We start from the raw sequence: 11,416 nt of genomic DNA, 5'->3' as shown, positions 1-11,416 counted from the left end.
CCATTTTTGATCAATATGTTAATAATATAAGACCTTTAACATTTTTAAGATGTAAAAATAGTCTCATAAATTTTTGATAAAATTTATAATGGAACTGTTAGAAAATATAAAACTATTATTTTTTCACACAGTAAAAAATTTTCCAGCATTCAGAAAAATTTGTATTAATTATATTTAATTTTTAACTCTTTTGTAGGTTGAATTCACAAAATTATATCATGTTAAAAACAGAAAAGTATTGATTCAATTCACAAAAGTGACAAATATTTGATATCAAAAATTTTTACCACCAATTTTTTTACTACTTCGAAAAAAATTAATTTTATTTGAGAGAAAAAATTTTGAACCAATAAGATCATTTGGAATAATTATTATTTGGAAGCAAGCAGAAAAATTATAGAACTAAAAAATTTTTTTTGGCTTAAATAAATTTTATTTTTCTGCTTGAGTCAAATTTATTAAAATAATAATTTATGGTTAAAAATTGTTTACTTAAATCAAATATTACATTGGAAAACTTTGACACCCAAATATCAAAACACGTTTTTATCACAAGTACTTATCAAATTTTGATTTTTTGTTGCATTCAAAATTAAAAGATCGGTCAATTTGTAAATAAGCTATTATAAGTATGCATGGTACTAAAATGAAACTTGGTAAATATAAATTTATTGTAGAATATCTATAAGATCTCCGGACGTTCAACGTGGCTCCGGTAATAAAACAATTCACGACCGCTGAAGTCTGATCTTGGGCTTACTCATTCTGTTTCATAGCTGCACACACCAGTTTAGGTTAAAACACATATAGATACAAAGGTCCATGATTTGCACCGTAAGCAGAGAAGATACACATGTCCTTATCTCGTTCCCGTCGAATCTATTATCCTTCTTCGTTCATCTTATTTATACAAAATACATCCACCGTCTTGTTTCAGTCTTGGTCTTGGTCGTCCTCGTTGAAATGTCGATTATTCCGTGGCTCTTCGCGGCTTCCCCACCAGATCGCGGCGCTCAAACGGCCAACTCCCTACCACACTTACAACTATCATCGTCTCCGTTCCTCTTTCGAGCATTGAGGACCCTGACTCTCCCTCTTTCACACACACGCTGACTAGACAAGAATCCCCTACCAAAGTTCCACCGCTGATCCGCGGCATTTGCTGATCCACGAATCGACGACAGCGGTAGGGATGTCGCGGGTATCGTGGGCGTTCCTTGGGTATGACCATGCCCATAAGCCCGAGTTGCCTTTTTCCCAGCTCCGTAGGTCGTAAAATGTTTTTCGCCGCGGATTATGACGCGGTCTGCGCGATTATGACCACCGCTCTCCGCACCGTAGCAAGCACTGCACGTACATGAACCCATGTACATTTTCCCATCCATAAATGCCCGTGTGAGTGTACGTGTGTACATAGGACAATTTTTTACTTTATTTTTCTTTATATCTATCTTTTTCTCGAACCCTTGTCCATGGTTATTTTTTATTTTTCCTGATGCTACGCTTTTCTACGTCGCTCTTCCTTCCAATTTTTTTTTAGTCTTTGTTGGGCTTTTTATTTACTTTTTTTTCTACGGTCTGTAGCTTCGTCGTCTCGTTTGCTCTTTCCTTTTATTTTATTTGGTCTTACTCTATCTTGTTCCTGTTTGTGACGTTTCGTATTAGGTAGGAGATATAGGTAATTTTTTTTTTCTTTCATTTTCATTTTTATTTTAGTTGCTTTTCAACCAAATTCTCAAACTCTCTTTCTACATCCATCGATCGTATATACAGTAATCGTTTATATGCATTGACGAAGTATCACGTCGTTTGTCTTCAGTCTGTTATATCTACTCAATAACTATTTTTTATTTTGTGTTATGGAGTCTTTTGTACATATACTGTATTCCTTAAATTTATTTTTTGTAACATTGAAAAAAATTATACTCATATCTTTTATTACAAATAAAATTACGTGTGTACAAATTAGCAAATTTTCTGAAGCACTGATGAAAGAAATAAAAATTATCTTCAGGATTTACAGGACTTAAAAATTTGAAATGAACCAAATTTATTATAGTAGGTAAAAATATGGAAATATGTTTTATTTGAATTAATTAAAAATTATTTTGACCAATTTTTAAAACAAAAAAATATAATATATTTTTAATAGTTTGAAAATAAAAAGAAAAAAAAATGTTTTTGCGTGCACAGTAAAAAATTTTTCGTCATTGTGTAGTGTAAAAATTTTTATGTGGAATATTATATTCTAGTGTTTAGAATTTCACATTCTCATGTGTTGATTTAACACACTAGAATGTTAAATTAACATTAGTTTGTATAAAAACAGTCAGTAACACAAATATTTATGTTAAATTTGACGAAAATTTTTTTACTGTGTGAAGAAAATTTTATTTATAGAAGAATTTTATTTTCTTCAGTGTAACTAATAGATTTTTTGAAATTTTTAAATATCAATAGTCTAAATAAATCTTATCTAAGTAATCAAAAAAATGTTTTACCTATAATGAATATTGAACTAATAATTTTTAGATAAAAAAATTAAATGGAAAATTAACTGAATAAAGTAAAAAAAATTTGCTATTTAAAACATTAATGTTATATTTTGCAGAAAAATATTTAAAAAATTTTAAAAACTTGTAAGTTTTATTAAAATATGTTCTTCAAAATATTTTTAATATTATATCAGACACATAAATATTTCAACTTTTTTTTACAATGTTAGCAAAAAAGAAAATAAATTATAAAATAACTTGAGTATAAGACCTCTGAAAATTAATTTTGTGACAGATAAAACATTATCATTTTAAACCAAAAAAAAAACCTTTCTGAAATTATAGAGTAAACATAAGATATATAATTTAATGTATGTACATGTCCAATTTAATTTATTTTCAGTCATAAAAAAATGATAATAGACGAAATATAAATCAGAACACACATGTATACATTTACATTGACCCACTGATTCGTAAATGGTCGAATTAAAGGGTCTCATTAGTTTATAGACGATCGATATGACATATTTATTTGTATGTCAAAGCGCTTACACAATATGTCACCAGAATTGTCGTGTGTCACTATGATAGAGTATAAAATTCATAACTACCGGCGTGTAATTGCTCATAACCTTCCAGCCCAACAATAATAACTTAGAAACTTTGGCGTTGCGTAAAAGTACAAAAAAAAAGACATTATAGTATTGACCGAAAAATATTTGAAGATAAAATGAAGGAATTGCTGTCAATAATTTGTAATTAGAAAACACAATTTATTTTTTGCAACAAAAATTTGAAATTGAAAAAAATTTTTTAACTTTCAAAATTAAATTTTTTTTTCAATTTCAGAGGACAATTTTAATGAAGCAATAAAAAAATGTTAATTAACGGGTGTGTTTGAAATTTTATCACCTCAGAGATCATTAAGTGAAATAATAATTAAGTACACAATAAGTAACAAAAGCAAGTAGATATGGCCGTCGGTGACTGGAGTCCTACATTGGTATTTGTCGTACATAGAGCTCACGAATACACAAGACGAAGAAAGACAGAGACACAGATACAGATACAAATACAAGTACATGTCGATGTACTAAGAGGCAAAAAACACACTCACACTCGGATAAATGGACACATATACAAGCGAAATAGCTCGCACGGACGCTCTGGGCGTCGCTGTGACACTCTAAGCGCGAAGGATGACGACGTGGAGAAGCCTTGCGCGCGATCGTGTGAGTGTGTTGTGTCGTCGTCGACGTCGTGAGTCGCGGTAGTCTCCCTCACATCTTCCTCTCCCGAGTGGGGATGGGTTGAAGTTTAAGGGTGGATCGACAGCTACCGAACCGCTCGAGGAGTGGGGAGCTCGTCAGACGGTGGAAGGGATTCGGGCGAGGCGGGGCCAGTAAAACATTTCCCCTTCAACGCTGTATTCTGTTTAACCAACGCACCGTGTCAATGTGCGCGTCTCGCCTCTGAGCGTCAATTTTCACACCAAATGCTTCAACTTTCCGCGCTTTCATTTCTCGGTCAGACAGCTAGCTATTTATGTCTCTGAATATCATATTACTTTATCGCTCATAGTTAACATTTATTTTCGGTTTTGTTGATATTATTTTAACAAGAGTTTTTTTTTTATTTGTGCATTTGTTTCTTTATTTTTTCAACACACAGATTTATTGGATTTTAATTTTTTACAAGGAATATTCTCAAAATATTTTAAAAAAAAACATAGGTAAGGTTTCTATATTTTTTTTTTATCAGTAAGAAATTTATAAAATAAAAATTATTAAATTTTAACAGGTGTAACTTTAATAATTTTTATTTTTATTTCATACAAAATTTTTTTTTTCACTAAAAGTTTTAAATAAATATTTTTGCATTAAATTTTTTTAATCCAAATTTAATATTTTTGTATTAAATTTCTTTAATACTAATTTAATATTTTTGTATTAAATTTTTTTAATAAAAAAATAATTTTTGTATTAAGAAAAAATTTCATTTTTTCCAAAAATTAAATTTACCAAATTTGAAATTAATTTTAAGAATTTTTTTTTTCTTTTAATTTAAATTAAAACTTTTTATTTTTTTTTCTAAAAATTATGAATTATTATTATCATTATTAGCTTATCACATGAGAAATTAAAAAAAAAATAAAAAACTAAAACATTCATAGAGTAATTAGAGTATTATCGGAATTTTCCCCTTCCTTAGAGCAATAGTGAGCATAAAACGGGCAACTGGATTTAGGGTGGTGTTAATGGGCGTACTCGCGGTTAACACCCTTAGCTGAAAAGGTGGGGATGAAGGTAACTATTCGGTACAGCTCGTAGAGTATCGTGTCGTATCGAGAATAAAGTATCTAGACTAGTATTAAATCCTAAAAAAGAGTAAAAAATAAAGAGAGAGCGAGCGTCGGAAAAGGCGTCGCGGGCAACGCCACCCGGATTGGCGCCGGAACGCCAATCCGGGCGTCGAGCCCTCATTATCGCCCAGCTAGGCGACGCGGAGAGGTCCAAGCGGAGCTTTAAGCTCAGAACTTGTCAGTTCTCTCCAGTCCGCCGTTCCAAGTCGTTCCTTTTACAAAAATTGCTTATATTACTTTTGCGTCTCAGTTCTGGTTGGATTCTGCCCAGAGCTAGTATCAGCATAAGTAAAGAGTAGAGGGTGCAACAAACATTGACATTCAGTGATATGAGAATCTGGTGAGCCCCACCAGGGATATTTGACTGCCACCTCTACCCTGTCGTTCTATCGCAGACGTAGCCGGTTTGTCGCGACTTTCGGGCTGAGTCTCTTGAGGAACAGAGAACAGAAAAGAGAAAAGTGGTCGGTCGTTGTAGGGGAAGAGAGGAGGAGCCCGGGTTGTCTCAGTGTTGGCGTTGCTGCCCTCAAGCATTCACGCCTACCGAAGTTGCGCTGGGAGAGTCTCCCCTCTCGCTCGCTCCAACAGTCAACCGGTCGCGCTCGGGACTTTAGCACACCAACACCTCCAACCGAGCGTGAGGGAGGTGTGGGGGTGAATCCCGGAGGAGGTGTCAATCCTAGCGCTGCTCAGTGACCATCGCGGCGCCACCCAAGTAACACCTCAGTCTCTCCGCGGGCACACCGGGCCTTGAGCCCGATGCGAGCACATATTTTGTATATCCCACAATAAATATTACGCCTTACAGTTAAGTACAGTATCAGTGTTGTTTATATTTTCATTTTTTTATTATTTAATATACTACCGATAAATTTGTCATATTTATCTGTTGTTTTTTTTTTTTTATTATTCTATCGCTCCTTTTTAAAAGCGAGTTTAAATTTTTTGACAGTGGACAGTGTTTTTTATTTAATAAATAAATATTGAAATAAATAAAAATATGTCGATGGTTTTTTGTGCTGAAATTTAAATTGTGAGCCGGTTAAAAAGCTGGACGGGTTTTGCAACAAGCCACGAGATATTATATTGAGATATATAAGAGTGCCGAGCGTTTGTCGCCCGTCGGACGCTGACACCCGGTTTTTTGCACGCATGCTAATAAAGCTCACTCAAAAATATGCAAAAAAAAAACAAGTGTTGTGGATAAAAAAATAAAGTAATTAAAATAACAAGGATAATTGCAAGAGTTGTGAATAAGGATACAGCTGAAAATATTTATTATTTTGTTCTTCAGTGTTGATATTATAATAATAAATAAATAAGTGTGGATTTTAAATTAACTAGCTGAGTTCGTGCATGTCTTTGGTTAATTATTCATCACCGAGATATGACATTGACAGAAATATATACATTTGCCGGATTAAATTTAATTGTTTATCACAAACGACTGATAGAAACATATTAATCTTGGTATTAATTTAAAAAGTGTCTGTGAATTTTGGAATTAAAAAGTGATTATTTAAAAAAAAAATAATCAAAATTGTTTAAGTGTGACTGTTATTAATTGGTAGTATTTAAAAAAAAAAAAAAAAAAAAATACTGTGTGTTTACTATGTTCTTTTCAATGCGTTTAATTTTGACAGGAGTGGATAATACAAACGAGATAAAAATAAAACGCGCGCGATGTCGCGTGTTAAAATATGGAGTATAGTTTTGTGAGAGTTTACAGAGTCACTGACTATAAAAAAAAACGCATGTATCTTCATGAACATGATATTAGATTAACAATAAATAAAATAATTATATTGGAGTAATAAAGAGGAAGATAATAACAATTTAAAGAAGAAAAAAAAAGTGATTGTTTTTAGGCAATAGATTAGAGAGTCGAAGAGTAATCTCGCGCGACTCTGTTAATTCGCCCCAGCATCTCGATGAGATTCGAACAAGACACGACGTGCAGGGGTACCCACTGCGCCAGCACTCCATTACAGGCACCTCAAAAAATAAGACCCAAGGAAGAGGTGGAGGTAGTGGACGGTGTCTTCTCGGCCTCTCAGGACAACCGAGTGTTGTTGCTGGACAATCACCGGCATAATCTAAACAATCATCATCAGCAGCACCACCAGCAACATCCGTCTCACTTAGGAGGGAACAGAAGGCGATTGTTTGAATTGGAGGTAAATAACACACTAGAGAGTGCCAATACGGGGCTCAGGGGGGTGGCGGGAGGGCCTGGGATGGCGTATCCTGCATCAGCAGCCGGGCCGACACTTAATCAGCACTCGGCATTCTCATCGATAAACAATTCGGCGAGCGGCAACGGGAACGGTCATCTTTCATCCAGCCATTTACCGGCACCAGCGGCTCCTCGGCCCACTGACTTCAGTGTCTCTTCGCTGCTTACTGCTGCCAATAACCATCCCTCGCATCTTGGTGGATCCTCGTCTCAGGGGAGCGCTTCTCCGCCGCCTGGTGGACCTGGAAGTCCCGCCGCTGCACCTGAAACGCCTCCACCACATAATAATAATAATAATAATAATAATAATAATAGTAGTAATAATAATAATAATAATCACCGTGACCAAATTGGACATTCGGCGGCGGAAGCGGCCGCGGCAAATTATTTTAACGCGTTAGCTGCCGCGGGTTTTTGCAATCCCAGTGGTGTACATTTGGCGCATAATCCTAATAATCCACATCATCTATCGGCCAAGGGGCTACTTGGTAGTCCTCATCATCATCCGCAGTTTAATCTACACGGGATTACACCTCAAGGTGATTTATTTTTATTTAGTAACGCTTTTTAGCTGTGCAAAGTAGAATTTATACTCTGTTTGAAATTATCAGTTGAATTTTTTTAAAGTAATTAGTAATTATTTTTTTAGAAATTTATGTGAGAAGTCAAGTATCAAAATTTAATTTTCTTGGCTACTGAAAATATTTAGATCAATAAATCCTAGATTGGTAAAATTTTATTTTGTTTTGATAAAATTTTTTTCTTGTAAAGTAGCTCAAGTTTTCCTGAAGATTATTTTAGTTCTAATAAATCTAAATAAAAACTTGAAAATAATTCATTGAAATATTCATTAAAAAATAGTTAAATACTTAGAAAAAAAAAAAAAATTTTACAAATATAATTACTAAAACAGAAGTGAAATTTTTTGGAGTTGTAATATATGATTTTTAATTTTGGAGTAAATTTATTGATAAAATTATTAAAAAATACATAAATTTTTAATTAAAATTTCTTAATTTATAAAATTAATATTATAGATTCATATATTGCATAAAAAAATTTTTTTATAGTCAAAAATTAATTAAAAAACTCCAAAATAAGAGACTTTTTTTTTATGCAGAAATTTTAAATAAAATATTCTATTTTTGTAAGCATTTGACATATTCTTGAGTATATAAAATTATTATAAATTTGTTTAGAATTTATAAATTCATTATAATTTTTTTTCACATGTATAATTTCTAAAATTAACTCAAAACAATGACATTTAACTAGATATACTTCTTTTAAACTAATATATTCAAAATTTTTGAAAATAAAATAAAATTTATAATTTATAATTTTGATTTAAAATTTTAAAAATCAAAATAATAATAATTCTTAACGTGTATTCAAAAATCAAAAATATTTTTAATAGTTCGCACGCCCTAGTTTTATTTAGTGTTTTTTTTATGGATATTTCTACGCGTGAATTGAATTAAAATGACTTGAAATAAAATTTTTTTTTATTTTGTATTTAAATTTGTACTAAAGTATTGGGATAGAGATCACGTCAGTTAGCGCTTGGGTTTTATTTTATGTTAAAGAATTATTTACAGGCGTGAAACGTGTCTCGGAAAAAAATCCACCCAAGTCCCTGTAGGAATAATTTAAAATAAAGTGATGTAATTTCAGTGCGAGTACCTGCAGTAATAAATCTTGAATTGACTGTAATTTGTTTTAATTATTTATTACTGAGGTAAAAAATAAATGGGATAAATTGAAGATAGAGTTTTTATATTGCAGTAGATCGTTGAGAAAAGATTAAATAAAAAAAAAATAAACTTGAAGTCTTGTGAATAGAAAAAGGACAAGTAAAGAAGTAAAAAAGAATTGGTGAAAACGTTTGAGAAGTAGCTTAAACTTACGGCATATTAATTTCGTGGAGCGACGCGTGACGCTCGTGCTGGTTGCTTCTTTTTCTGAGTGCTGCAGGCTCACAGCCAACAACTGCTCATAGACTAGCAGTGATTAATCTTAGCCAAGGGCAAACTGACGTGCCGCTTGCATTCGAAATTCAAACCTCCGTAATAATTACCAAAGACACATTATGTAGCTTAGTAGCCGCAATTTGCGAAAAAAAAATTAAAATAATTGTTTAGCTTATTTCAATTTATAAAATAATATTTAACGTCGTAAAGTCTAATCAGGACGACTAAATATACTCTGCAGGAAGAGATTATTAAAATTACTTTCATTACATCATTGCGCATTTTTTAAAACTTTATTCTATTCAACTAATTACACTTTTTACAATTAATATTTATTTATAAATTTATTGCTGTTTTCAATAACCAGTACCTTTTTCATTTTTATTGATACAGTTTATCGGCTGGGATTAGTAGTTTTATTCATTTGTTAATTATTCTAATTATTTTTGTTCCTATAAAATTGTATATTCAAAAGAATTATGGATTTTTTCTTCTACAGAAATTTTAAATTTGATTAATAATATAATTATTGTTTTGTATTTAGAAAAATTTTTAAAGTATTAATATTTTGTCTTTTTTATGATTTTTTGAAAAATTATTTCTCTTGAACTGATGTATCAATTATTTACCTTAAAAATATTTATTAATTCTTTAGAAAATAAAAATTTACAAAAATTTTCTTTCATACTCCTATAATTTTAAAAGAAATTTTTATTTCATAATGAAAAAACTAATTTTGTTCTCAAAACATTAAAAGTATGTTAATAATTATAATAATCAGGTTGATCAGACCACAAACGCAATGTTGACAATTATTTCACACTTTATAAAAACTTTATGAATGATAAAATATATTTTTTTCAATTATTGGAGCTATATAAATAATTAAAAATGATATAATACTTCAAATTGTTTTTTCTTAATCAAAAAGAAAAAGTTTTTTTGTGAACGAGACATTTTTTTAGTCTTAGAAAAAAAATTCCAAAAGAACATCTTAGATCTTTTTTGAAATGTTGTAAATTCAAGTAAATTTTTAAATGTATGATTATGTAAAATATTCAATATAAAATTTAAAAAACGCGTTTAAGTATATATCATTCTTGTACAATTTGGTTTATATTTTTATAAAATCATCCTACTCCTTAATTTTCAAAAAGGTGATAAAATATTTAAACAAATTTCATCATATTTTGATCGAAAAGTGTAAGCACCGTACATAAAATTACAAAACAATGATCAATTACCAAAACTACGTCACACATTAAATGATATAATTTACAGTGGAAAAATCACGATAAAGATAATAAATACATATTGACGCGGCATTATTGAGTATACGTATATGCATCAGTGACAATTGTCAGATAAAAATGTGATAGCATGTGTGTGGTCTGTTTGATGAAGCCTAGACCTCGGTGACTTGTCTTGTCTCTTAACTTTATACCCTTAATTTACATCAGGCGTACCGCAAATATCTTTGTGTAAATGTTTTACGCAACGTCGATTCTTTGAATTGCTAAATATGCCGTTCTATATTGTCTATTATTATCATCATCCTTACTATTATCATTATTACTATTATTATTGTTATAGATAATATGAACAACAAACTGAGGAGTGTTCGACTCCGATTTATTGAATAATTTAGTTCTTTGTAGGCGATCTCTGATGCAAAATTTAATTAATTATTCGTTAAAATTTTACTCCATACCAACCAATTGCTTCCAATAATAATATAATATTTACAAATGAATTTATATTAAATCAAATCAAATTAAAATCAATTTTATTGACTGAGCAAGATTTACAAAATTATATTTTATTTTTTATTTATTTATTATAGTCAATTGTTGACTTATACTCAGACAAGCCTTCGTATAAATGTTGAACCATGAATTTATATATATATATATATATATATATATATATATATATATATATATATATATATATATTTTTCCCAGAAGCATGACCGCGGGTGAGTTTGACCCTGGAGGACAAACAAATAGCAGCTCATCTTAGCAAAACTCTTTGGTTTGTTTTTTGTATTCGATGATCAATTGTATAAAAAGCCCGTCTAGAGTTAATGGTACAACATAAAAAATGATGTAAAAACATCCAAAGTTATTTATTATTTATTTAGAATTAGTGAACTACTATTATTATTATTATTATTGTTGATATTATACTTCTTTATTTACTTACACATTTAAAAAAAAAGTCCGTAAAAGTAACAAAGTTGAGTGAAAAAAAAAACTAAAGGCTAATGCCAATTATTACTGTATTTTACGATTACAAGCTTCGTTTGTAAAATTGATATCTACGAACTTGCTCGTTGAACATCCCAGGA

General features: G+C 30.8%; 1 protein-coding gene across 6 annotated transcripts in view; it reads left to right on the top strand.

Moving 5' to 3' along the window:
• Positions 1-5,063: 5,063 nt before the first annotated feature.
• Positions 5,064-11,416, top strand: part of LOC123262138 (optomotor-blind protein-like) — an 89,994-nt gene continuing 83,641 nt past the window's right edge. For 2 of the 6 annotated variants that reach the window (XM_044724242.1, XM_044724240.1), the window contains exon 1: positions 5,066-7,635. In XM_044724242.1, the coding sequence (XP_044580177.1) occupies positions 6,792-7,635 (844 nt within the window). In that variant the 5' untranslated portion in view covers positions 5,066-6,791. Of the gene's footprint in view, positions 7,636-11,416 lie in introns of all 6 variants that reach the window. The other 4 variants (XM_044724237.1, XM_044724241.1, XM_044724238.1 and 1 more) reach the window with 4 other exon arrangements.

The sequence above is a fragment of the Cotesia glomerata genome, linkage group LG3 (genome assembly GCF_020080835.1).
Source record: "Cotesia glomerata isolate CgM1 linkage group LG3, MPM_Cglom_v2.3, whole genome shotgun sequence".
NCBI lineage: Eukaryota > Metazoa > Arthropoda > Insecta > Hymenoptera > Braconidae > Cotesia > Cotesia glomerata.
Note: the sequence above shows the minus strand (reverse complement) of the source record. Positions and strands in the feature narration are given on the sequence as shown.